The sequence below is a fragment of the Gadus morhua genome, chromosome 15 (genome assembly GCF_902167405.1).
Source record: "Gadus morhua chromosome 15, gadMor3.0, whole genome shotgun sequence".
Taxonomy (NCBI): domain Eukaryota; kingdom Metazoa; phylum Chordata; class Actinopteri; order Gadiformes; family Gadidae; genus Gadus; species Gadus morhua.
Genome location: NC_044062.1, coordinates 14,354,090 through 14,382,054, shown reverse-complemented (window position 1 = coordinate 14,382,054; position 27,965 = coordinate 14,354,090). Strand labels below are relative to the sequence as shown.

General features: G+C 45.7%; 2 protein-coding genes across 26 annotated transcripts in view; one reads left to right on the top strand and one right to left on the bottom strand.

Moving 5' to 3' along the window:
* The first annotated feature begins 2,526 nt into the window (after window positions 1–2,526).
* col13a1 (collagen, type XIII, alpha 1) overlaps window positions 2,527–27,965 on the top strand; it is an 88,049-nt gene continuing 62,610 nt past the window's right edge. For 6 of the 23 annotated variants that reach the window (XM_030379643.1, XM_030379641.1, XM_030379638.1 and 3 more), the window contains exons 1-2: window positions 2,533–3,320; window positions 8,467–8,536. In XM_030379643.1, the coding sequence (XP_030235503.1) occupies window positions 3,018–3,320; window positions 8,467–8,536 (373 nt within the window). In that variant the 5' untranslated portion in view covers window positions 2,533–3,017. Of the gene's footprint in view, window positions 3,321–8,466; window positions 8,537–27,965 lie in introns of all 23 variants that reach the window. The other 17 variants (XM_030379626.1, XM_030379634.1, XM_030379632.1 and 14 more) reach the window with 7 other exon arrangements.
* LOC115560281 (bryoporin) lies at window positions 15,599–17,639 on the bottom strand. 3 transcript variants are annotated; one of them, XM_030379645.1, is made up of 4 exons: window positions 17,541–17,556; window positions 16,744–16,849; window positions 16,419–16,499; window positions 15,599–16,294 (listed from the first exon to the last, which is right to left on the bottom strand). In XM_030379645.1, exons 2-4 carry the CDS (start codon window positions 16,746–16,748, stop codon window positions 15,868–15,870), a joined length of 513 nt encoding a protein of 170 aa, XP_030235505.1. In that variant the 5' UTR covers window positions 16,749–16,849; window positions 17,541–17,556; the 3' UTR covers window positions 15,599–15,867. The 3 variants fall into 3 exon arrangements, with proteins under 3 accessions (XP_030235505.1, XP_030235504.1, XP_030235506.1); XM_030379644.1 differs by lacking the exon at window positions 17,541–17,556 and adding an exon at window positions 17,040–17,534; XM_030379646.1 differs by lacking the exon at window positions 16,744–16,849 and having other exon boundaries at window positions 17,541–17,639.

The window sequence follows — 27,965 nt, the reverse complement described above, 5'->3', positions numbered from 1 at the left end:
GAAACAAGGGACTGAAATTGGCAAAGATATGCGCAATATCTCATTTTGATTACCATTTCGTAGTTGAGTGTCTTAATGAGAGAGGAATCAATTCTCGCTACTTTCCCACTCCAACTTTTATCACAGCTGTCATCGCAACATTTTGATTTGATCTTCAGTCCGACTGATGGCGATGTACCTCTTGGACCTCTTAAGACTCATTTCCAAATGTATGTTTTCCATCTTGGAGAATGACACCGCCAGCTGGCCAGACAGACGGTTGACTTGTAATTACAAGTTCTGGTAACGCATGGCATTCATCACCACTCCACCCCAGCCCATCCCACCATAGTCATAAACCTTTTGGTAACGTCTCACGTCTTTTAAGATGTGGCCGGCCGGCGAAGCGACCGTCACTTTGGCTCTGAATACAACTATGGCGCAAAGAGAGAGAGACACACAAGCCAGGAACTCTCCGTTATTATTTGAACTCTGTTTGCGGCTGTGGTCCCTGAAACAAAATACCATAATATAAACCACTCTTGTGGTTTTGTCAATCCAATTAAACAAGCCATCCCCATGAGTTAAACTATCTTGATTCCTGATTGCATCTGCCATCAAGTCAGCTCATACACTGGGGGGTGGCGATGAGGGGACTTGTGGTAAAGACATTTATGAGTTGGCCCATGCTTGAATTCAACCAAAGTGTTGCTAACAATGGAACCCATCCACTTTTGAATATACCTTGGATAAACCAGACGGAAACTCTCACAAACCCAGTGTTGCAATTTGACAGCTCAGTTTATAAGTCATGTGGTTTACTGTTATACATGTGTGAAAAAACAAAACATTTTTACTTATTCTAAAAGGTAATTCCAAGATACCAGAAATGTGTGTGTTGTGCCTGGGCGACAGCACACAAATGCTTAAACTATCCACAAGCTGTAAATTCATTACAGCTAAAGGTGAACTTTACAAAAATGACTTTAGCTGTGGGAATGAAATGGAGGGTCAGACATTGGACGTTAAAGTCACATGTGTCAGTTCGACAGTTTAAAGACATGGTAAAGATTGGCCAAAAACAAATGTTGAGTATGTAAAAGATGTTAATACACCTTCCCTAGCACAAAATGACTGCTTGTTCTGTTGAACAGCAGCACTTTCCATTGCTTTACAGTGGGTCTTGCTTCTCAGTGATGGACAAACTACGACTTTTTCTGTGGCTATTAAATTTAATTACACCGTCACAGGTGCTGTGAACTTTGAACACATGCACAAGTGTAAACACACACAAACTGAATGCCGCACATACATGAGAATAGTTAAAAGTAACACATTTTATCTTACAATATTAGACAGCCAACATTTTACTGAATGTGATTGAATATTCAACAGTTTATGAAACCAATATTTGTGCTTTGCAAGTCAGTGAAGTCAGATTGTCTGCGATTTTTCAATTGAATACATTTTTTAAAGCATTGACATTTATGTTTAAACAGGAATAGAGCTTTCCGTAGTTGTAGTCCCACCAATTGTTAGTTGTAGTCATAACGCAAGTATGCAATGACGGTAATCCCAAAAACACATAGTACACTAAAACAGACACAAGCACACACAAAAACATGGGAGGGCCAAAGAAGCAAACAAACAAAGAGTCCAGCTTGGACGCCAATGTTGATCCTGTGTGGCTGGGACGGCCATTTTAATGAGGTGCTAGACGAGGACTTCAAAGGCTCCCGGCGATGACCTGAGAACTGTTATTAAACAGCTGATCACAGGGAGGGTGGACATCTTGACTATTCCCGCAGAATAAAGGAGCAGTTTTCAGATTATAAATTGTGGCATTTAAAGTGTTGGTACTCTACAGTTTAAGTCTCTAACCCTGTTTAAAATTGATCTTGGCAAGGTTGACGAGTGATTTATTAAATGATGGTATTAAGTCAGTTATTCCTACATCACATTTCACACACACAGACTGACAGATAGAAAGAGACACACACACGCACGCACACACACACACACACACACACACACACACACACACACACACACACACACACACACACACACACACACACACACACACACACACACGCACACGCACACGCTCTCTCTCTATTTTCTATGCCTATGTTAATGTAATCACTATGAGTGATTCAAGATTAATGCTTTAAGATAATTATATTAAGTAAACTTCAAAGAATATGAATATACATACTAAATCTGGCAAAATAAGTTAAATAAAAAAAGTTTGTAAAGTTGCTTCTAACTACTCTAAATACAAACCAGCGTGTAACTTTATTTTCAGATATGTTTATGTATTTTCCCGCATGGATCAGGGCTGAAAAGAAGGGCAGAAATACTTCAGACTGCAAAATCGCTCGTGCGGCGCGCGGCTACTCTGCATACTGGCAGCGCTCGCCCTAAAAATATCCCTCGCGGATGCGCACGGATCAAAGGGGGCAACGCCGTCGCCGCCGCTGAATCCCTAACCTATCCTACCGCCCCAACATTTAGCCTAACCCGAGTCATAGGAGGAGCGTGCACTTGCGCAGCAGCCTAGCAAAAGGCGCATAGTGTAAAACCGCTCCAGAGCAGAGGAGAGAGAGAGCGAGAGAGAGAGAGAGTGAGAGAGAGAGAGAGGCTCAGATTTCAGCGCACGCACTGACGGCTGATCGGCCAGTACACAGGGACAGAGAGAGAGAGAGCTGCAGCTACACCGCTCGGACAGCACCATCAGATGGCTCGGCTGAAACTTGGTGCAAAGTGAAGTTGAGAGTTGACTTGGGTTTTGTTATTCTCGGTTTTGTTGCTTAACCGACTTGAACGATGCCAAACACCACAGGAATGAGTCGTGTTTTGATTTTGTTATAAATACTTATTTGAGAATATCAAGCAAGAAAAAGTTTGGAAGGAGGACAGCTGCAAGACCTTAAGTAGCCTACCAAAAGTGGTCTTTTTTTTATCTTCTTGATTCATATTTGGATTTCATTGTGGGGGAAAAAACATATTAAAGTTAAAGTAGGTCTGCATGAAAAATGGAAGAGGAACAACAGTGGAGAGCTACCGGTCACCCCAAAGTGCGGAGGACTTGTGACGACAAGGACGCTTGCAAGAAGCCGCTTTGGAGAAACTTTGGAGATTTTGCCGGCCTGACAATTTGTATAATTTTAAGCCTCTTGTCTCTGGGAGTTTGCGTGGCGGTCTTTCTGCGGACGTCGGAATTGCAGTCACGGATATTCAGCCTGGAGCAGCAGCGGGACTCGCAGGTCACCGCATGGATGTCCTCGGAGCAGGTGGAACCCGTTATCCTTGCCCGTCTTGACCGGATTCTGGAAGAGGTAAGCGCCGATGGTCGCAAAGATGTACTATGCTACTTATTAAATGTTTGGCCACACGAGGTGCAACTTTGATGATAGAATTTGCAATAGGTTACTTCATGCACTCTCGTCAAGACCTTTTTTTTAAGTCTTGACTTAAAAAAAAAAAAAAGTTAACTGCCATTAGAACCCCATGCAGTTGACATGGTGCATTTTTATATGACCAATAAGGCTCACACACAAAGCGAGAAATGCATTCTTACTTTTGTATTTAGGGACACCTGCACGATGTCTCCTCCTTAACAACACATTGCGTTTTCAGATCCACTCACTTTACATTACTTAGTAGGTATAACGCTGAGTCGCACTCTCCTTTACCATCTGTTGTGTAAAACAGTTGTTTGGCCCCGGTTTGCCCTTTAATTGACCACTTCCACAGCTACACTAACAACCTCTTCCACGGTGATTGAAGTCCGTAGGCAGCCTATTTTCCTTTCCTTTTGTTTGCTTTGACACAACCTTTTGAGTCACCTCCACTTTCACTTTGGGCATCTCCTAATATTAAGAGGAGCTGTAAGCGTTAGTCCACTCCATGCAATAAAAATACCGTGACGATCTTACCTTTTTAATATTAAACGTCGGTCTACACGCGGGGGAGATTGGTAATAAAATAACATAACGAATCATACATTGACTCGATAATAATGAATTAAAACAGACAATCATGTCAGTCCAATTGGCAAAAGTAAACCTATTTCTACTCTTACATAAACGTTTATATGGAAACTTTGCAACAGTTTGCATGTTGTCACAACTCTAGGCCTACTCTGTCAGATGTTAGACACTGATGGGAATGGAGGTTTAGGCTTTCACCCGAAATAAGGTCTTATAGGTAAATAAATGCCATCAACTTATCGCATCAACCAAGAATCTGAAATGTACAGTTTCCATGAAATCCAAATTCTCTACTCTGATCCTTTAATGTTGCTCATGCTTTTAAAAGAGAGAATTCACAACAAGCCCTCCATAGGCCCTCTCTATGGCCAGGGAACCGGCTGTGCATTTTCCAGAGCAGGAGCTGTGTGTGCAGCGCAGCGGCCCGACTCTGAGGTGTGGAAAGGGGAGAAATACAGCCTCCCCCGGTCATGGTTTCGTCACCCAGGTCCCTGCAGTCCCCCCTAGACCCCTCAGCCCCGTACAGCCTGCGGCATGCGTTTGGGTGGCCCCCCCGCTCTCAGTGACAGATACCTCAGCACGCTTGCACAGGCCTAGGGGTTGAACAATAAAAGCAGGCACGCATGCCCATGAAACACTAGTGGGAAACACTGTATCATTTGGTGGAATATGCAGACAAATGCATTTTTCAGCTCTGGAATAACAGAATGAATGAGAGAGAGGGGGAGAGAGAGAGGGGGGGAGAGAGAGGGGGGGGGGAGAGAGAGAGAGAGAGAGAGAGAGAAAGAGAGAGAGGGGGGGGAGAGAGAGAGAGAAAGAGAGAGAGAGAGAGAGAGAGAGAGAGAGAGAGAGAGAGAGAGAGAGAGAGAGAGAGAGAGAGAGAGAATGAAAGAGAATGAAAGAGAGAGAGAGAGAATGAAAGAGAGAGAGAGAGAGAGAGAGAGAGAGAGAGAGAGAGAGAGAGAGAGAGAGAGAGAATGAAAGAGAATGAAAGAGAGAGAGAGAGAATGAAAGAGAGAGAGGGGGGGGGAGAGAGAGAGAGAGAGAGAGAGAGAGAGAGAGAGAGAGAGAGAGAGAGAGAGAGAGAGAGAGAGAGAGAGAGAGAGAGAGAGAGAATGAAAGAGAATGAAAGAGAGAGAGAGAGAGAGAATGAGAGAGAGAGAGAAAGAATGAAAGAGAGAGAGAGAGAGAGAGAATGAAAGAGAGAGAGAGAGAGAGAGAGAGAATGAAAGAGAGAGAGAGAGAGAATGAAAGAGAGAGAGAGAGAGAGAGAATGAAAGAGAGAGAGAGAGAAGCTCTGCGCTCTGTCAGAGGACGAGTCAGGAGGACGTTGTGAAGAGAATGGTCTCTTCTTCGCTCTCAGATAGATGCACCAGAAGTCTTGCTTTCTGCCTGGTGGAATCATTTGGTCAAGAGGGAAGAATTCTTAATCACAACTTCTCGGCACAACTCTCAGAACTTCTTCATTGCCATTCCCTGAGCTCTTAAAAACAAAAATATTGTTGGGATGAATCATCTCAACAGTACACAGTGTTTTTTTTTTGGTCTGCTAAATACTTTTTTTTTTTTTTATAAATGTCGTCCATCTTTCATTGACAGGACAGTGAAAATATACAGGAATTAAAATAGAGAGAGGGAATGAGCTTAAGTGTATAGATACTGATCAAACCTGGGTCACTAACAGGTACGTTGCCTTCCTGGTGAGCACACTAGCGGGATGAGCCACTGCCCCTCCCAGAATATGGTTTTGTTTCCCATTATAGGCATCTGGCATGGCTTTACGTATAAAGAATGTGTGAAATCAAACGGCTCCTCGTTTATCTCCTACATGTGAATGATCCAAAGCATAGGATCTTCTTATTGTGGACATTTTCCAAGGAATCAATAGGTCTTTTAATAGCCTGGTAGGGTTCAAATCCCCGATACCTCTGCCGCTCCTCCACTAGTTCAAACGCTGTCGCGGATTGTAGATGTTTTGCGTTAAGCCCCCCGACATCCAAATTTAGCAGCGCTGGAATTCCTTAAGTACCTCGGTCTCTGTTTCACAAGCCCTTTGTGTACATGACCTCAGGGCTCCGCAACGTGACCTTCAAGTGGCCGCGGCATGACGGCGTTTACAATGAGCGCACGACACACAGGGACTTCCTTCATCACAAGCGCTGGCAAACAGCAGATCGGCCGGCCCTGCACCGAGCCGATCGATGGGTCGGCTCGGTGCTCCTGACGGAAGGCTTTCAAACAGGTCCGCAGACCACTCAACGATTAATTCTAAGTAGGACTTCTAAACAGCCACGGGTCGGTCGGGCACAGTGCTTAAAACTCTTAAGTGCACTACAAACGCAATGGAGTAGGGGGGTAGGGGGCTAGGGGGGGTAGGGCAGCATATTAGGGATCTTCAAGCTAATCTGATGAGGGGATTGTGAAAGCCACTGTCATACTCCTGAAATAGCACGTTTAAACCACATCAAAACCTCCCGCATCGGGTTACCATTAAAGTGGGGGAGGAGGAGAGGCGGGGAATGCTCTTACCATCCCAGGCCCCCCCACCCCCTAGCTCTCTCTATGGGTACTGTACGGTAGAGCTACCCCTTCACCCACCCCTAACCATCAAGGCCGCTGTGCATGCCAGTGGTGATGTCACCATTAATACACTCGGGGTAACTCACCGTCTGAATCATCAACGGCTGTCCCATAGAAGGCTGCCGTCCATATTTATAATGATTACTCGCCGCTTCAGGGCTGATCATTTGAGGGACCTTCGTTTTTGATGCACCGCCCTTTGAAGGGGCTGCTTATTTACAGGTTGATCCGGCTGGGATGGACGGACTCTCGTCTTCTCTCCTCTTTCAGTGTACCCCCTTATCTCTGTCACCTTGTCTGGGTGGGGTGGGGTGGGGTCGGTGGGGGGAGGGCGGTTGCCACCTCAGCTGTTGTTTGACTTCGGGTCGAGCCAGGGGCCATTTTAGACGTCCACCACTACCGCAGAGTAGTGCAGCAGCCCTCGGTCTCGCAGGACCGGTCTCCACTAAACACTTCCCCAGCCGCCATGCAGGCCCTTCCAGTATACACCAAATACATTCCTGGAACTCTTGGGGAATAACACACACAGAGCTCTCAGAGAAATGGGTGAGAGAGAGAGAGAGAGAGAGAGAGAGAGAGAGAGAGAGAGAGAGAGAGAGAGAGAGAGAGAGAGAGAGAGAGAGAGAGAGAGAGAGAGAGAGAGAGAGAGAGAGAGAGAGAGAGAGAGAGAGAGAGAGAGAGAGAAAGAGAAAGAGGGAGTGTGTGTGTGAGAGAGAGAGAGAGAGAGAGAGAGAGAGAGAGAGAGAGAGAGAGAGAGAGAGAGAGAGAGAGAGAGAGAGAGAGAGAGAGAGAGAGAGAGAGAGAGTGACAGAGGAAGTGTGAGTGACAGAGGAAGTGTGTGAGTGTGAGAGACAGAGGAAGTGTGTGAGAGAGAGGATGAGAGAGATTCCAGGTTGGTTTTGAGTCGTTTGCCGTTTCTAACAATGGTTTTGGTGGGTTGGATGTCACGGTTATTGATCCTTTCTTCCCGGAAGGATTCTGGGAAAAAAAATTAAGTCTCCTTTTATTTATTCACACAGTTGATATTTGTACATTTGGTGTTTCCTTCCATCCTAGACTTACAATATTTGATTTCCCTATTTCTTTATATCCTTCATGGAAACGTCTAGAAAAATATTCAAGAAGCTCAGAACCGATTAAATAACGTAGGTGTAAAGCGATTCTCATTGGATGCAGTCAGTGATTGGTTACACACCAGGTATGCGCCCACATTTAACTATCATGTTGAGAGCACACTCTGTCTCTCTACGGATCCTTTATTTGGAGTGTGATGCGTTGTTCAACTGCTGTTGGATCTGTGGTTGCGTTCCTGGGGGACACTTTGGGCCTGACCGTCTCTACCAAGAACCCTGAACCCTGTCTCCATAACATCCCCTCCTGCACCTGTCTGTCGCCGCCTCCAAACAGCTCACACTGCGGTCACTGCTCTGGTTGGGGCTGGCATCCCGCTGAGAATGAACCGGTATTCATGTCCTGGCGGTGGGATCAAATCGCTGGCATTGACCCTTTTCGTTGATTTAGTAAGGACTTGTGTCCAGTATTAAGACCTTGATAAAGGCTAAATTGGGTTTTCAGGGCCAGTGTTAAACAGTTCATATTGGATTTTACCTAACAATCACTTTTCTGTCTTCTGTGTACAATTTTAGAGGTTGTATGCGCACTGGCATGGATTTATACACATTGAAAGTTTTATGGCATGGTCTAAAAATACACTAATAAAAATGATAGAAACAAACTCACTTATCATTGGTTAGCAAAGGAGATTGATCAGTGGCAGGAAATTTGTACAGGAAAATGCTAGTTTATTCACTTCTAAATACTTTTAATTGTTTACTGTTTCTGGGGAAAGGATTTCAGATCCTTTCATATGAAGCATTCTAACATTTCCACTCTTCTTCTCCTTTTCTATCAGAAACTCGCAGCTCGGCTGCCCAAGACACGGCAGGCCCGCGATGTGCCCCACAACTGCCTCTGTCCTCCAGGTAAGAGCTGCCCCTCACACACACACACACACACACACACACACACACACACACACACACACACACACACACACACACACACACACACACACACACACACACACACACACACACACACACACACACACACACACACAGCTCAGGTGGAACCCTGAGGGCTCCACCAACTAATATCCTCGGCTGGCCGAATCCTGCTTTTGGTGTCATTCAGTGGTGTTTTTGTGTGTGTGCGTGCGCATGGTCAGATTAAGATGTTGTTGTGCTTGACGAAGGCGATGCCAGAGGGCGGCAGGAGATTGGGAGTGGAGATAGCGCCACTCCTGCTTACCCAAAGCCCCTGCTTCAGCTCTTAAAACCCCCACAACGAGGGCTCACCAAGGCCCCCTGTCCGTGAATGTTTCAATAACGCCCTGTTTTATTGTGTGTGAGGGCTGGGAGTCTTAGGTACGCTGTGATGTCTTCGGTTTTTATTTATTCCTTATTTATTTATTGAGTTTTCTTTGTCAATATTAACAATCTACATTTATCAGTATATTATTTATTACACTCACTTGTCGAGATCAAAGCAAAAATAGACTGCTGAAAATATAATGTATCAAACATAAGTGGGGGTTTAGGGTGTCATCGCTCTTTAAATGTGGAGGTTACCAGAGGCAGAGATGTGTTGATACGTCCTCTCAACTTATTTATAATGGTTCTAAATCAACCTCTCCGTGACGCCTCTCAGATAGATCTGAGAGAAGGGTATTTATTTATTTGAGCGTCCACCTAGCGACGCAAGGCGCTCTGCTCTGAGCGTGCCCAGTAGGGCCCTCTCCCTGCACCCAGTGGCCCGCGACTGGCGCCGGCTCCACAAGTGGAGGGTGTCATTTCAAGGTCCGCTGGCAGCGCGGGCCGGTTTGATGTCACACAGGGACAGGACAGTACAGCGGTGGGGTGTCACACAGAGGTATTCTGGGACTCGCGCTGCGACGGCGCGAGTGTTAAGACGGGGTCGCTAGCATTCAGCCATTTCTCCATAATGGTGGAACGACATGAAATGAATGCATGGGATCTGATGCTGTGTTTGTGTCGTACTGGGAAAAATAAGAAAGAGAAAGGTGGACATATCGTTCTCCATTCTAAGACAGGAGCAGATGGATGGTGATCTTGGCCAAAGTTTAGTTTAACAAGAAAAATGTGTATTTTGTGGGACCACAGTATCTACCCATAGCAAAAGAATGGCCATCTTGCCTCATACGATACCAAACCCCACAGAGGGAACACTGTCTCTTTAAAAGCAGACGGAGGGAGGGTTCCTCGGGAGAGCTGTAGAGCAGCAGATGAGAAGCTCCTCTCAGCAGTTTGTCAGACGCGTTCGAGAACACTGAACTGCTCGCTACAGCAGCAACTGAAGCCACCTGTTTGACTGCTACAACCACCAGGTGTTCGGTATTAAGCCTATGTGTGTGTGTGGGTGTATGTCAAGCACCTCCACCTCCACCTCCCCCACCACCCCAACCCTATGGGTCTCTGTGTGAACAAGGGGCGGGGCTAGTGTCCACACATTAGTGCTAATTGGCCCTGTCGGCAGCGTCATTGTCTTCTAACGTCCTCCCATGAGCGCCTATTAAGGCAGCCAAGCCCCTCCTACCCCCGCTACCACAGGTGTGAGGGCTTCTAACTGCAGACCCTTCCAGATGGTTCCATGTCTTTTACTGCCGGTGACTCGCCCTTTGTTCATTTCTGTTTTCGACAGTTGTAAAATAAGAGCATTTGGGGTTGTGGTTGAAAATGTCACTCTTACATGCTAGTATTCTGTAGTCATTCAGTGTGTGGCGGTTGGGGTTTGTCCCACTTCTATCACGACTCCAGATCAGGAAGTGATGTTAAGTAAGATACTGGGAATGATTCATACTATTGCACTATTGAGTGTTTATCTGGTGAAATCATTGATTTTGCATTGTTATAAAAGATATATATTATTACTAATATTACGTAAAAAATGTATCCACATTATCAACTAAATAGGTTGATGATGACTGCTAATAACAGAATCAAATTTAGAAAACGCCTTGAAGAATGTGTCAAATTCAAGACATGAGCTCTAGAAAAACGCTGCATTGCATTGTGGGATATGTACAGAACGAAACCAATCACGGTGCCCCACCTGGCCACTTCCAATCAACAAGTACTGCAACCATGGGACTGCTGTGTTCGTTTTGAAACCATGGCGACCATGTTGCAGACCAATGGCAAGTCGGACGGGTGTTAATGCACCTGGTAATCAACACTGCGATGCGGTGAACACAGACTTTAGAAACACCCGCTGTTGATATTAAATACATTTATTTCTCTGTTTTTTACAACCAGAATCAATGCAGCAGCTGAAAGAGTGAGTGATATATAATGTGTTTCTCCATGGTAATATGTTTACCTTCCAAAACAATTGACCGCTTTACAGTCCTGCAAAACAGAGTTCTCTCTTAAATCACTCAAATTAAATGGTTTGGTGTACTACCGCAATACTTTCCAGAGGGCAACAACAGAAATATGGTCTGTGGTACAATTTCTAAATAACTTGTTTGTTTTCATATGTTTATTGATTTTTGTAAAATACACACACAAGCCACATGCCAACAGGTATGCAGGTACCAGGAGGGCCACACCACATTTCATCGCCAGGTTGCCCTCTGTTTGTCCCCTGTCAGCCTGTTTGGTTAAGCAGGGTGTGTGTGTGTGTGTGTGTGTGTGTGTTTGTGTGTGTGTGTGTGTGTGTGTGTGTGTGTGTGTGTGTGTGTGTGTGTGTGTGTGTGTGTGTGTGTGTGTGTGTGTGTGTGTGTGTGTGTGTGTGTGTGTGAGGAACGGTGGAAAGTGTTGTGTCAGAGCTGCCAGCAGCAAAGCTGGACACCCTGGCACTCCGCCAAAGCTACTTTATTTGCTAAATGTCTTCCTAAGTGACGATTAAGTGAGTCAATGGGCTTGACAAAGGCTTGAGACACATGTACAGGTACATTTTTGTGTGTTTTATGTCCAGGAGAGAGAGGGGGAATGGTAGAGCAACAGTGCCGTGCTTAATACAGCAGAGTGAGCGGACTCGTTCTCGCGTATCCCAGTCTGGGTATTTTATGAATGCGAGGCCTGTGTGAAACCACTACGTGCCCCCTGTATCAAAACAGGCGACTAGTTGCCTGGATGTGTTGAAATCTGAATGCCTGTCCACTCAGGTTCCCGTTTTAAATGATGTTAGTTCGGCTTTAATTAGTTTTTACCAAGATATATTGCTCCCAGAATACGAATGACCCCTGATTACCCCCTTCTGGTTGTTCAAAGCACGCTTGTTTCTGTTGGCAGAGAAATGGCTTGTGTTGTCCCATGTTGTGTGGTTAAATAACACGACTTTGAAGCAAACAATATTTTAGTTTCCTCATTTGTGAGTGGCACCACCCCACCACAGAACCATAACACGAACATGGGGGAGTATTTTCTACTTGTTAACACTGAAGGGAAAGACATGAGGTGAGTTAATGTGTTTGCTAACGTGTGAGCTGCATAAAGCGTGCTTTCCCTGACCATGTGGATCGGCCATGTTGGAAGATGGTGTGGGGTGTGTGTTGCGGTTGTTTCTTGCTCTGTATTCTCACATAGTTTGTGCCGTCAGACGTTGTCTTGTTGAGCGTTGTACGTTGTTGTGTGATGCGGTTTGTCATGTGGCATTGTTGTGCGTTGTTGTGATGCGTTGTTAGGCGCCGTGCTCGGGGTCATTGTTAAAGTGTGTTTTGAGGATGCCATATGTGTATATTAAGCCAGAGGATTTACGGCTGTGAGAATGCGTGAGAAGCATTGCTGACCCCCGTCCGGGGGCCGGTCACCGGTGATGTTTAGCAACCTGCCAGTAGTGTGTCAACAGAAACAGTTGCAACAACAACCAGAGTAAAGCACAAAGCCTGCATCACAAAATCATCACCATCCTCATCATCAACATCATCATCGAACCGGATAAATCATGAAGTCATGTGTTTAAGGAAACCAGGTTGATACAGCGTGAGAGCGGAAGACGAGGCCAGGGAAAGTGAAGACAAGAGATTTGAAGAGTAGGAAGGAGGTGAGCTCACGCCTCAAACCTAAGGCTGGATCGGATCTGCTAGACTATTTCCTTGCTGGATAGAAGGTGAAAGTGAAAGAGAAGAAAAGGAGGCCGGGGGGGGGGATATATTTGTTGGTTTCCTGTAGTTGCTGTTCCTTTAGGCAACTGTCAGTAGATGTATTGAATTTAAAATAACTGATTCACGTGTAATTCTATTGACCAGAGGGCTTTAAGAAAAGCCAAGTAGCTGGTTCTCTGGACATCTAGTGCAGAGGGGCGGAGGAGCAGGTGGTGGTGAAGGTCCATGAGGAGGAAGAGGAAGAGAGAGTGGAGAAGGTGGTGCAGTTTGAGGGCAGGGGGAGAAGGTGGAGGTCCCGGGGGATGGGTCGTAGACTAAGGGTCAGAGATGAAGACCAGCCGCTGCTGAGAGAGAAAGCGATCTTTGAGAGTTGGACCCGGCTCGGTTCCCAGGGGAAGCCATCGCCAAGAGAGACAAGAGGCGTGTTGTCCAAGACAATTCCCCTCCCCCCACCACCACCACCGAGCACCGAACCCTCTCTAAAAACAGACGCACACAGACATACGCACGCACACATAAACCCTATGCTACGCCCAGGGTCGGCACCTAGGCATTGGTTGGCATAGCTTTGTAATCGGCTCCTGACCCCTCAGCCAATCACACGCAGATACAGAAAGCAACACATACACACACACACACACACACACACACACACACACACACACACACACACACACACACACACACACACACACACACACACACACACACACACATACACACACACACACACACACACACATGCATGAATATCTAGGGAATGACAGGGAAACCACAATATTTACACTAGTTGTCTATTTGTTACGTTCAGACGGATGTTGCTTATAATAGCAAAGGAGCGAGCAGACAGCGCTGTTAGAAGAGCACGCAACGCACAACATTAGCACACTTAAGTGGCCAATATGTTTTACAGGTTTGAGACAGACACGCATGCACACACACACACTCTCATAGTTGAAACTCTTCTATGTTTGTGTGTGTGTGTGTGCGTGTTTGTTAGTGTGTGCGCTAGCCTGTGGTGAGTGTGTGTGCTAGTCTTTGCAATGGAGAGAGGCTGAAAGATTAGCTAGCAATTAGTGACGCATGACACCTTATGTCACACGATTGTACACATACATTAAATGCAAAGACCCATCTGATGAGAGACTCATATACACATATATTCAAAGCATGTCCTTCCTGGTTCAGCGCCACCGTCGTTACTTGTCTGTCTTGTAATCACAAACCAACCGATCTTTGATTATTTCGGTAACTTCTTCATGTTCCGATCGGGTTTCCGCTAAAAACAACCCCTGCAAAGTCTTTGTAAACAAGAGTCTGACTCTTAACCAGGGTGTGGGGGGGACGGGGTGTGTGCGGTGAGATGGTAGGGAGTGGGTGGGAGAGTTTGGAGAGGGCTGTAGTTATTTAAAGACCCCGAACACCACTGCCCCTCCCCCCCACCCCGCCCAAGTTCACCTTGACATGTGTGCTGACAGGAGGAGAGAGCGGTGGATCAGATTTCTGAGTCCCTGATTGGTTTACAGCGAGGCTGCCACCGTACCCATACCGGGGGGGGGGGGAGAATTAGTTGAAGGTGGTGCGGAAGAGATAGAAGTAGAAAAGAATAAAAAGCTTTGGGGTGGATATTAGATATTATCTACATATATTCCTTACTAAATTAAAAAAATAAGGGATTTTTATTAACCCTGACAAAGCCGCTCACCTTGCCAAAAAAAAAACAAAGACAAGGTCAGACCTCTTTTTTAGAGTGTGCCTGTGTCTAATCACAGAATGTGCACCTTAATGACTTTGTTAACAGGTGATCTACATTCATTGCACCTCAAAGACCCGGCAAACAGGTGAAGTGAAATATTGAGCCCTTAATGACAAGGTGAACAGGTGAGCGAGTGATGGATGAGTTCCGGGAGGGAGGGAGGACGACATCGCTCTTCCACCATCTGCTTTGCTCATAATGAACGTTGTCCTGGGCACCCCAACTCCTTCCAATAAACACACACACACACCCACACCCAGACAGACACACAGACACACAGACACACACACACAGCGAGAGAGAGGCACATCCTGAACTTGTTAACAACTTTGTTCGGAAGGGTTCACAGCCAGCCGCGAGGTCTTGTGCTCCTGAATGGCACGCCTGTGTAATCATGATTACCTTGTTGCTCCCTGTTCCCTCCCGAGTTACGCCGCTCACATCATGGGCACGCAAAAGTGTACATGTTGTATGTCTGTGGTGTAAGTCTACATATGAAACCCGTTCGTTGGACTACAGTCTAACCGCAGAAAAACGTGAAAAAAAGCAGAAATGTTCTGGTTGTTCTGTGCTGTAATTGTACCAGCGTTTTACCGCGCCGCGGGTCCCAGCGTTTGGCGCGCAAGGGGCCCTCCTGGATCACGTTTCGGTCTGGCCTCCATCAGCGCTTGTTTGTGTGAACACCGTTTAGGAAATGCGTAGCCACTCAGCCAAGAGCCGACCGCAAGTCATCACCCGGTTCTACTGTTCCAACCGAAAGAGGCCTAGCAGAGAACATCAGTCATAACGAGGTGGAAGCGGAGCTGATCGTGCGCAAACAGTGCGCAAGCCCAACCCACTGTTGGTCCGTCTAGCATCACCCCTTCCACATCGACCCCCACCCCCACCCCCACCAACTCCACCATTACCCATTACAGCCACCCTTACCATCACCACCTCCACCATCATCATTATGTCCTCCACAAGCCCTAGAACCACAAACACTGTCTCCTCCAGCACCACTACCACACACACACACACACACACACACACACACGCACACACACACACACACACACACACACACACACACACACACACACACACACACACACACACACACACACACACACACACACACACAGGCGCACACACAGGGGAAGCCAAGTGAACAGCCTCTGATGGTAGCACACTATATAACTAGTTTTATATCATATACTGTATAGTTAATCAAGGAAAGTGTACACTGAAGTACTCAGCTGAGTAGGATAAAAGGTGAGAGTGAAAGAATGACACATTAAACTTAATTATCGTGGCTTTAGTGAACCTGTGAACAGAATTTTTGTATCCACATTCATGATGATTGATCAATTGATTATTGATTATAGATAAATGATCCGGTCGTACTGACAGGGGTTAGACGGAGAGCCACCCCCTCCATCTCCCCGGTCCTAGAACCTCCCCAGCTCCTTGACCTCCACAGTCAGAACCGCCCTGCTCGAGTCCGTGATGTTGACGGCCACCTCCACGATCTCTCCCTTGAACGTTCTGGCAGCGGCGCCCCCTTTGACCCGGACGAAGCCCATCTCCGAGCCGTAGTACATGAGGTCGAAGAGGTCTTTGTCGCATTCAGTGCCGCGGTTCAAGATGCCCGCGCCGCACCAGTTGCTGTAGAGGTTGTAGTCAAAGGGCACCGAGAACATGACGGCCAGCACGGCGTTGTAGTCTCTGTGCTGATCGTGGACCAGGTCGTAGGTGAAGACGCCCACCGAGCCACAGGCCGTCAGCAGGGTGCTGGTGAAGTTGGCGCTGGCTTTGGAGCGCTTTTTGATTTGAGGAGGCAGAGGCACACTGCACCCTCCGCTCACCAGGAACAACCTGATGACGGGGGAACATGGCAGCCAAACACAGGATTTAGAATTGTACAAATGAGTGTCGTACTTATTCAGACGGAGCATCCTGTTTAAGTGATTGGCTTTTAAACGGGCCAATGCAGACTTACCCTGGGTCCGATAAGGCGTAGACACCACAGGCGTCGTCGATCTCCACGAAGCAGGTACGTTGAATCATGTTGTCTGATTGACTGAGTCAGAAGGGTCATATAAACAAACTGGTTAGGCTCAATTACGTTTTTATACTTCTAGTAAGGGACCTATTGCAGAACTGTTTTTATCATTAAGGCATCATCAAACTGATTACGGACTACCAAACCTTTCAGGCCCAGTCCGCCATCCAACACTTGCCTCCCCCCCCCCCCCCCCCCCCAGTTGAAAACATCGTCCCGCGAGTTTGCTGACAATCAGTCGAAACAAAGATGAAGTACTCACGACATGTTGAATAGCAGCGTATTGGAGTCCCTTCCAAGTCAAGTCATCCTGTTTCTACTGCTACTCTTTTACCTTTCTACTGTCCTTTACTCCTCTTTTATACAAGCTGAAGAAGGGTTAAACACATGCATGCCATCTGTATCCTATGTATCCGGCCTGAAAAAGATTTCTGCAAAGCAGGCATTTTTTTAACACTTCCTCATTCTAACAAATGTAATAAGATCAAACTAGAATAGAGAATGAAAAATAAAAAATAAAAACACTGAAAATAGTCAAAGCTTTGGATGGGAAATTACTTGGTGGTCTTGACTTTTCCTGTCCAATGTGTTTGCAGGAGATGCTGTGATTTCAGCTTCACACAAAACCTGATTCCCAAACTCAGTCGAGCCGCACATAAACCAAATGTTGACTCGCATTTCATTCAATAAAAACAAATTATTAGTGTGAATGCTGTAGCATTCAAACCCTAGATATTGAGATCTTTATTCTGACACTTCGACTATTGAAGACATCGTAACTAAATCAATTGTCAACCGTTTATCTTAGTTCAAACCATTTAACAAATCTAAACAGTAAGAAATCTGAACTGAAACTGATGTTTCATCAGTTTCGTTTTCAGTTGGTCTCGTTGAAGCCTTCTGCCCAGCCTCTGACACTTAAGACAACTAAATCATTTTTCAACCGTTTACATTCGGTCAAACCATTTAACAAATCTGCACACGTGTATCTTCAATAATATCAAAACGGAATTTAATTAGCATTTATACTTATTCAGAATCCCACTTTAAGTTTCATACCAGTTTCGTTTTCAGTTCTTCTCATTGATTTACATTGACGCTGGAGCGTGAGGACGTTCAGCAGTGTTGCCAGATTGGGCGTTTTCCCCACCAAATTGCGCTACCCTTTGAGCACGATCAGGCAGTGTTGCCAGATTGGGCAATTTTTCCAGCACTTTTGGGCTACTTTTAATCACGCACCGGCTCCGCTATTCTCTTAAAGAGAATACCATTGCTACCATTACTACTACTAGCATTAGTACTACAAATACTTCAGCTACTACTACAGATCAATCATTTTACATTTCGACATTTCTGCATTTTCAGCAATGCTTTGCGCTTTTCATTCAGCTGTCAGCATTCACACGCGTTTTCTGCAGGAAATGCATTTCTAGTTTGGAATCAATTTCCAAATAATTCTAATGAAAAAGTCACAGGAGGTTAATGTTCACATTGGCGTTGTGTCTGGGGACTTCCTGTCTTGTGCCTCATTTGGTGCAAGATTGAGGTCATAGTCCGATTGGTAACAGGGAGGCTGTCAACAACGCTCCAGACATGGGAAAAGGAAAAAATAAGATACGAATAATGAGAGGGATCCATTTTCTTTTTCCCTGGCTCCAGCAGAGCAGAAGGCAGACTCAGAACAGTGGTAAAAGTATTAAATAGACTGCGAACAGCAGGAATGGTAGACTGGATGGACTGGAAACAGTGGGAAAGGTGCTCTAGATTGACTGAGAATAGTGGGAACGTCAGTCTAGATATACTTGGAACGGTGGGATCCATAGTTTACATTGAGTGGGAAGGGAACTGTTGGATCAATAGTTGAGATTGACTGGGAAATGTTGGGACGGTAGTCTAGATTGTAGCAGCTGTAGTGCCGTGCATCACCTTCAGAGTTCACTAGTAATTAGGGCTCCATGAAAGAACTGCCCAAGGGGACACCCACAGCGGCCCCTACCCGACACACCTACTCACACACACACACACACACACACTGAGGCACACACAGCCACCTTCACACCTACAATAAATAAAATAAAAATACACACACTAGTTCGCACATGCACCGACACATGCATACACACTACAGTGTATGGTCAAGGAGACCTAATAATGAGAGATTATGTGAATTTCCTTGGTAATGTTTTCGCAGGAGCGGGTAAGGAGAAGCACTTGAAAGCCAGTCTTTAATAAGGGCTATTAGGACTATATCAAGGGCCACATGTCTGGCAGCCTGTGGTGCCCGGGGGCCATCACATGGGGCCTGAGCAACCACAGGGGCCATCTGCTACAGATCACACTCTGATCCCCAGAACCCAGTCGAACCCTGACTAGTCCAACGTCACCTGGACCAAGTATTTGTCTCGTGAAAACACCGTCATCGCAATCGTCATCAGCATCATCATCCTCATCAACTTCATCTTCATCCTCATCATCATCCACGGAGAGACCAGCGGTTTTCTTCTTTCCGTATTTTTCTCCATCTGCACAATCAAAAGTTAACAAACGGAGGAACGGGTCGTTCTCTAGGTTGACTCATATGGATGGTGCTCGCCGCCTTGGGGAGATGTTTGTCATTTATAACCGCTGTGGGGGTTGGACGTTGAATGATGAAGAGCATATTATTATTTAATTCTCTAGAGATCGAGGAGTAAGACAAGTGGGGAGGGGTTATGAAGCTGTGGTGAACGTATGCTTTTTCTAAATTACAATAAAGCATTACCCCCCCCCCCCGTCTCCCCCCGCCCCCCCTCCCAAACTGTTGTTTAGTTGGACCCGGATCAAGCCTTCCAACCTGTGTGTATGCAGCCCTACAGCAGAAGGCACGGGGCCAAACCTGAGGCCAATTGTTTAGATCCCCACCAGCTGGCTTCTCTTAGCCCCCATCTTAACGGGGAGCTACCGCCAAGTCTTCCTGATATCCTCCTCAGTGGCTGAGCACTCGCTCAACTCTTTTCCTTCCCATTTTTCAATTAGGGAGGTACCAGTAGGCCCAGTGGCCGAGAGGCTGGCTTAGCCGGTGAGAATGAGGCGTGATGGTTGTTAAGTGGGCGTGACTCGAACCGAGGAATCAAACCTAAACCTTTTGCTTTTTATCTTTCCGTTGAGCAACGTTCATGACATTGTTGCAAGGAAACGTCTGGCCATTTGTTGAAATTAAACGTGTCGACAATCTTGACGGAGATGAACGATTTCATAGAGAAAGTATTTCTGGGAGAATCTAAACCGAAACCAAGAAGCAATTTCCTTGAGGGATGATTTTGACCTGCTTCCAATAATAATGGGTGGTTCAATTAACTTTGAAGTACTTCCAAAATGAGGAAGGGGGCCTTACCTTTTGTTGCTTTTTTAATGCCAACTTTATGGCTCTGCTATTTCATATGTATGGTTTTGTATAAGTGAGAGCACCCAAATATGTTTGTTAATACTGGCAATCGGGAACTTAAAGATTCAGAAAGTAAATGTGTGATGTTTTCAGCAAATCAAAACATCAGCACAACAAATGAGAAACTGATTTGAAGTGTACGTGAGAAGAAAAATCACCCCGGGTCTCTACTTTGTCAGTCTGGAGTCGCCCCCCCCCCTCTCCGATGTAAGGACACGCTAAAGGGGCTGCATGCATCAAAGAGAAGAATAGTGTGTCTATGAAATATTAATGTCGGTCCAGTTCAGTGAACAAATCTCTCTTAATAAAATCTCTCGACTTTCTCTTCATTTTCATTCTGACAAGGACTTCTCCAGATGTCCAGAATATTGGATTGCTTGGCCGTTGACGGGGTAGCTTTGCGTCTCACATCAGGCAATGATTTGGTTGATAAGCCTCAAGGCTTTGCTTATTATTTTCTTCCTCACTCGATTGATTTTTCATATGAAGCTTGAAGCCACAGAATCTCTGACGCAGAAGAAAAGGGTCACTTGATTGAGAGGACTTGACCGGCCCCGGCCCAAACAATAACAATCCGAATGACAATGGTACAGCCCAGATCTTTTGAGGGTACTTGTTTACTTGTTTTTCCCCAAAAAACTAGAACTACCTTCCTTCTTTACCTGTTGTGTTTTCATGGACATTAAAGATCAGGTCCACACACACACACACACACACACACACACACACACACACACACACACACACACACACACACACACACACACACACACACACACACACACACACACACACACACACACACACACACACATCACATTGTGTTAAAAATGATGACTTGGAGCCCCAACCCTTCCACCAGCTCCACCTCATCATCTCAGGCCCATATATGGAGCTCTCCTCTCCCCAGGCACAGGGGCTTTCTTGAGTCACCGAGGCTGACACATGCCGTCTTCCACTCCTCGAAAAATGCTATCTAATTCAAGCTATCGGTTGAACTCGACTCTTCTTTGATAACCTTTTTTGTTTTTACTTTGGGAAAAAGTTGCAGAAAGTACCTGGTAACTTGGTATCACCACATTCAAGGTTCCTAGCAAAATGAGGCGATGCCAAAAGGTGACCTGAAAACACTGCAGACCAGAGGTCTTCACGGGTCAAAGATCACAGATCTTAACCCAAATAGGCCCGGGAAATGTTAGTTTTGAGATCTGATTGGTTAAGATATATATTTTTATATACATATTGTATATAGTGACCGGTTTTGGCCAGAGATATTGCAGAACCTACAAATGGATGTCTAAGAGAAGAGAGACACGGGATACAGACAGGCAGGCTATTTAATGGACCCGATAATCCCGGTATTTAAAATGGTTCTTAAAATGCTGTTCTACTACTATAACTTTTATCGTGTCTGTGCAACATATGGTAGCCTAGTAAAAAGAGGTCAAAATAGCGCTTAGTGCTTTAAAAGAAGTGATGTGCCTGTCTTATATGAGTGGAACTGTTACAGTCCACCACACCTAATACACTTTACCCATCTTTACAGAGCACCTTTCCTCCACCCTGACTGAACTTGCTGGCTCTGCTTCGTGCTTTTGCGGTTTTATCACCTTATTTCTCGCTCTTGTAATCCGATCCTAATGTCAGCCTTATCATCACGCAAGTGACATCCAGAGAGGGGGGTAGGGTTAGCCATGAGTCAACCGGGCCGGGATGGTATTGATTTAAAAAGGAATGCATTGCTGCGTTTTGCAGTGATACGTGTGTGTGTGTGTGTGTGTGTGTGTGTGTGTGTGTGTGTGTGTGTGTGTGTGTTTGTGTGTATACAATTGCACCGTATCACAAGTAGCTACTCAAGCCTAGAAATAATTAATAATGAATAATCCCTCCCACTATCGCTCCAAGTTCAAGTGAAACTGAAGTGACCCTTAAGTTTTGTTTCTCCAGAAGCCCTTGCAAATACTCAATAGTGATACTTAAACCATGAATGACATTGCGTGTCACACCATGTGCACTCAGCAAAAACAAATGAATACATGTGGGATGATGACCTTACTCCTGTGGTAGGCATCGCATGGTGGCGGTGATGCGGTCATTGTCACAGCCCTATCGTCATCATGGGAGGAAATGGGGAGTGAGCATGGGTCTTGAACAGGGGCCTTAGGGAGGGAGGGGGGGGGGGGGGGGGGGGGGGGGGGGGGGGGGGGGGGGGGGGGGGGGGGGGGGGGGGGGGGGGGGGGGGTTGTTACAGGAGCTGAGGAACTTAAGCCATGGGGTCCTTTTGGTCCTTGACCTATTTAACCCTCTCTGCACCTCCTCCCTTCACCCAAAGATGGTTCGGGAACGGGAACATGCAAGGGGAACTGCAAAGCGTTTTAAGAAGGAGAGACGACCTCGGACCGCTGTCTCGTCCTCGCCATGATGCTTATTTTAACACGCAGCGCACACAAGCGTATCCCCGGTGCAGTCCCTGCACGTCTCATCGGCTTTTCTATCTTGAGGTTCAAACCCTCCCCCCCCCCCCCCCCCCCCCCCCCCCCCCCTCCTCTGTAGCTCTGGCTCTGTAGAACCTTTAAAGGTCTCCCCCCCCCCCTGGCCACTTTTACTTCGAGCTTGCTCCTTAAAACGCTCTGAAGGCCATTCCACACCTACATAAACACACACACACACTGACAAACCCCAGCCCCAAAAAGACACATCTCCAATGGTTTAGGGGAGTTTGAAACAGCAGTAACCAGAGTCCCAGTTGCTATGCGCTAGATGGGGGGATCGAAAGTTTTCTGGGATGGGATACTGAAGACCTTTTTATGCATATATATATATATCACTGTATTTTGGGGGGATGCAGTGTCAGGTTTACTGGTATGGCTCTTGCTCACATTCCTTTGTTAGTTACCAAGAGGTTGAATAAATAGTTAAATATGGAGGGTAGGTGAGGAATAGTCACTTTAGTACCATTCGGAAGTCTTGAAAAGCATTTGTTTGGGATTTTTATGAATTCTTGGGACATTACGAGGAGTTTTGGCCATGACCACATAAAAAAAACGAAATGACCCCAAAGATATCGACAGCGGCATTAAATCAGAATTGAAGCTGTCCAAAAAAGTAGGTGTTAACCGTACAATCTGGTGCTCATTTGAGTGTACGGCAGTTTTTACTTTATAGTCACAAGCTGTTTGGTTTCTCACTTTCTCCCGTTCAATGACTAGCACAGTTGAACTGTTTAGAGTTGAGTCTAATCCCTTGTGTCCACCACCTACCTGAAGGCATATTTGGGCGAGATGCGAAACTTGTCGGCTCATTAACGTAATGTATCCGAATTCATTCTAAGCTGCATTATACCAAATTAATAAATGTCGATGTAAGTCTCCCACCCTGAATGCCTAGTAGGGGTGTAACTGTCGCCTCATTACCTGGCTACTGTCAAGCAAATCCCTTCACTGACCCCTATAAAGGGCAGGTTCCCACTTTCCTTTTATTGGTTGTTTTTGTGGTGTTTTTAAAGCTGCCCTCATCAATCCTAACCTAGTTCTCCATCTGTTGGTAGCCAACAGGTGTGTCGTCTTTCTGTGCGAGCCACACAGTGTTGTTCCATAGAAAACAACATTGTGAAATATGCATATGTTGTCCCTTCACAGTTCTTTAGGTCGCTGCTCACTACGCAAAAAAAAAAGATCCAACTTATTGGAATTTATCTGACTGGTAACATACTCTTCTCCTCCTCATTTATTTATTATGGATTCCTGGTCACAATCAATTTTCCATCTTGGAAAATTGTAATCATGTGGATTTGAGGTGCAAATATCCACAAATTCTTCAAGGTAGCATAAAGTATGCAGCGCAAACCCACGCACAAGCTGCTCTCCAAAGCCTCCTTGCTCCTCGGAGGCCTTGCAAAGACGTTAGCGAGTAGAGCTCTCTGAGGTGAGCCCAGGAATGCTGCAGCACTTTATGGCTTTACCAGAGAAACGAGCCGCTAACACTCGCCAGTAGAACCTGATAAAAAAAGTGAGGAAAAACCCGAAATCCTCAAGGGTGAGGAGAAACGAAGCAGACTTGGAGGATCGCTTTTATTGTGAAGGAGTGAGATGTGAGAGGAGCTATCAAGTTGCTTCCCAATTGATTATGTTGTTTTTCAACGACTGGAGTTACGCAGGCCGATGGGAGGCCAACACTTTGCCTCCCATCCATTTGCCGCAGTTTGCTGTCAGAAAGTGTCCCCTTCTGTCTATCATTGTCGGGTTCTGGGAAGGCTAACTCTAGTGTGGTTCCACACATGCCACTCACAGACTATATCTCTGTGTTTGTGTTCGGTAACATATCCATAAGCGACCGCTTTAAGAGCTGGGGAGAAAAAAACGATGTGGTTCTCGGTACAGTTGAGGTTAGGGAAAAGCAGAACTCTGGAGACTCGGGGATAACGTTTGGTTAAGCATTTCTCCAGGCTTGCTTACATTGCAACATCCATCCTCTAAAAGTAAAAAAACAATCTGGTGTTTACAGACACTTATCATGAGTGTTTGTGTAAGCCCCACCATGCTACAGAATCTTCACTCCTCTGGGCTGTTGGTCTGTCAGGTTGAAGGTCTACAGTGTCAAACGTCTTTCCCAGTTCTGCAACAAACTTGGTTCGTAAGAAAAAAGAAAAGGCCACAAGGAAATCTCTAGAGTGCTTGCATGGGGAGAAAATTAAGTTTAAGATAAATTATGCATATGTACACAAAACTAAAATGGATTATATGTTTAGTTTGGATTACTAAAGTACGTACCAAATGTACTTAGCAAATGGAGGCATTGTTTTTTCTCTTTTTGAGCGACTGCTCTTCGTAGGTGTCATGAATGGGTGAGTTTATCTGGTGAGAGATCTCTAGCCTCTAGCTGACCGACTTATCCACACAGGTCAAAGGTCGTGCCTGTTGTTGTTGGTGTCTTTCTGTCTTTTCGTCAGAGTATGGGCTCCTTGTTGTGGTGATATGTACATTGTTCAGTTCAATTGTTAAAAAATGTGACAAACAATTTAGATTTGAAACGATATGCACCCCAGCACATATTTGGAACCGTATTGCAATTTTGTTTTGTCTTTACGTAAGTTGGTAGGTGTTTTGAGCTGCAGACCTTTTCTTCACAAATGTTGAAGGCCTAGGTAACCTTGTGTGGGAAAGAGAGAAGAAGACAGATAGCCATTAGGCATAGGAAGGCGAAGAAAAAAACAAACTGTCATTTGCAGGTTTGAATTTCGTCTCGCTGTTCTGAGCTACTTTTCAAATTCGATGACAAATGTACATAAAATCCCCCACCCAAAAAAACGTCTCTTCTCGGGGAGTGTGAGTGCGTGAGTGATCTTGCCGTTGGGCTTCTGTGGGAAGACCTTGGACGACATCCCCAGCTGTGAAATACGAGACTCCTGTGCTACTGAGAGAAGAAGAAGGTGATGGAGGTGGTGGTGGTGGTGGTGGTGGTGGTGTGGGGTTAGGTGGGTCTGATGGTTCCCGGCAGTTGGTCAGCTCGTCTAGCTGTTGAGGAGAGCCACGTTTGATGTCCCCCAGGGTAAACAGGCTTGTTTATTTACGGTCCCGGGCAGGGGGTAGAGTGATAGAGTGACAGTGACGGGCTCTTACTCTCTCTCCCCCCCCCCCCCCCCCCCCCCCCCCCTCCCGCTGAGTTACCATCTTTGTCTATGCAGATGGCTGTCCCTAATTGCTCTTTTCCACCGCATGGTACTAGCTTACTATTCGATTTTGATACCGGGTACTTTGAATTTACCTGCAGATTAAACTTTTAGAGAAATTTGGTATCCAAAATAAAACTGCACACCGTTATGTTATCAAAAGAAATCTATATTCGCATACCACATTGCACGTATTCCGCTATCGTGATTGATAATTGTATATAATCAATAATAACAGATAGCGAATATCTGAATATCTAATTTGAGTGAAGAAAACGTTTGAGGACAGCTTTTATATAGTTTTAATCTAGTGATACAATAGCAGGACTGTGTATTGAGAAACGTAATTTGGCAACCATTACCTACACCAAACACAGTGGGTATGGTGACCATGACAACAAGATACCTGATTGGGATTGGTTAACAGGTTTTATTCGAGCCGTCAAAAGGACCTTTATCATAAACGTGTTCACTTATTGTGCAAACCGAACAGAGGATGCACCTCGTCTATTGACCACAGCTTGATAATGTGCGGGCCATATATATATATATATATATATATATATATATATATATATAGAGAGAGAGAGAGAGAGAGAGAGAGAGAGAGAGAGAGAGAGAGAGAGAGAGAGAGAGAGAGAGAGAGAGAGAGAATAAAAATTAAGAGATGGAGATGGAGACAGATAAATGGAGGGAGAGATGGAGAGCGAGAGAGAGTGAAAGTGAGAATGGGAGAGCTGGCGGATGGCCAACATGAGCCAGCGTAAAACAAACAGAGAAACACTCAAGCAGGAGAACGAAAACACACACACGACATGTGATGATGTGTGATGGTAGACAGAGGACCGAGTACACACACACACACACACACACACACACACAGCCACAAACCCCACACAGCCACACACACACACGTAATACACACAAACACACATACACTTCACACACACCCCAACACACAAACACGCACACGCACACACACACACACACACACACACACACACACACACACACACACACACACACACACACACACACACACACACACACACACACCCCAACACACACGCACACCCCAACACATACACATGGCCCCACAACATCCATGCTCTTTGTATATTCAGATGAATAGACCACATCCACCTCCCCCACTTTTGGTCAGGGGCCCTGGGTTGGGAGGGGCGGGGGGGGGGAGATGCACGCCACAGCCCAAACCTCCCCCAATCCCCCCAGATTCATAGGTTCAGGCCCCGTGCTCACTAGTCACCCTAAATCTGATATCCTCATTTACCGTATAAAACCTCCCCCAGCTACAGCTGTGTGAGTGTGTGTGTGTGTGTGTGTGTGTGTGTGTGTGTGTGTGTGTGTGTGTGTGTGTGTGTGTGTGTGTGTGTGTGCGTGTGCTTGCATGTTTGTGTGTGTGTGTGTGTGTGTGTGTGTGCGCATTGGGAAACGGTTTTCACAGGGGTCTAGGGGGGTAAAGGCTATGTGTCCTTAGCCAGGACCAATCTTAAAGTATTTATGGAATGAATCCCATTTTGTTAGTGTGTGTGGGTGTTTTATTACATGCCTATCTTATTGTTTGCTTGTGTGTGGTGGTGTGTGCTTCTGTATGTGAGTGTGTGTGCACGTGTGTGTATGCGTATATTCGCCAGTGTGTATGTGTCTGTTTACCTGCCTGTGTGTATGCTTCTGTTTACCTGTGTGTGTGTGTGTGTGTGTGTGTGTGTGTGTGTGTGTGTGTTTGTGTGTGTGTGTGTGTGTGTGTGTGTGTGTGTGTGTGTTTGTGTGTGTGTGTCCACCTCGCGTATCCGTGTTTACCTTCTGTCAACAGAGGCTCAGCTTGAAGCTGATGAGACAGGGATTCATTCCCTTTGAATCTCTGACCTCAACGGGTCAGCTTATCTTTACCACTCAACATCCATTATATGTGTTGTCACAGAGTGTCAAACTCACTTTTATTCCCCAGTGCTACAATTTTGAAGAATAACAGTTTATGCTTAATTCCTGAAATTATCAAATTATTTGAATAACAATTCCAGTGTAATAACAGTGTAATATTATCTGTTGTGTAAATTGCTGTACTAATGGAATAGAAGCAATAAGAACAGTACACACACCTTCAAAATGTGTTTAGAAGCTGCTCTATTCATAAACCCTAGTTACATTTCCTGTGTGACGGTGTATGTGTGTGTGTTGGTATTCCATATCATAATCTAGTTAAAACAACACCTGAACACAAATTCCCGTAACTTTTCCACCTTGGGCCCCAGTGGTGTGGGGGTGTGTGCACGTGGACCATCGACACTGTGCAAACAGTGCACATGCGTCTGGGGCGTGAGCTCCCGGCGTTCTCTCTTTTTGGTACATTAACACATTTTTGAGCCATAAG

What these genes read in the sequence shown, in the direction of transcription:
- LOC115560281 (XM_030379645.1), bottom strand. An exon ending in TACGCCTTATCGGACCCAGG is followed by an intron (nt 16,295 to 16,418) that starts GTAAGTCTGCAT and finishes CCCCGTCATCAG; the next exon opens with GTTGTTCCTGGTGAGCGGAG.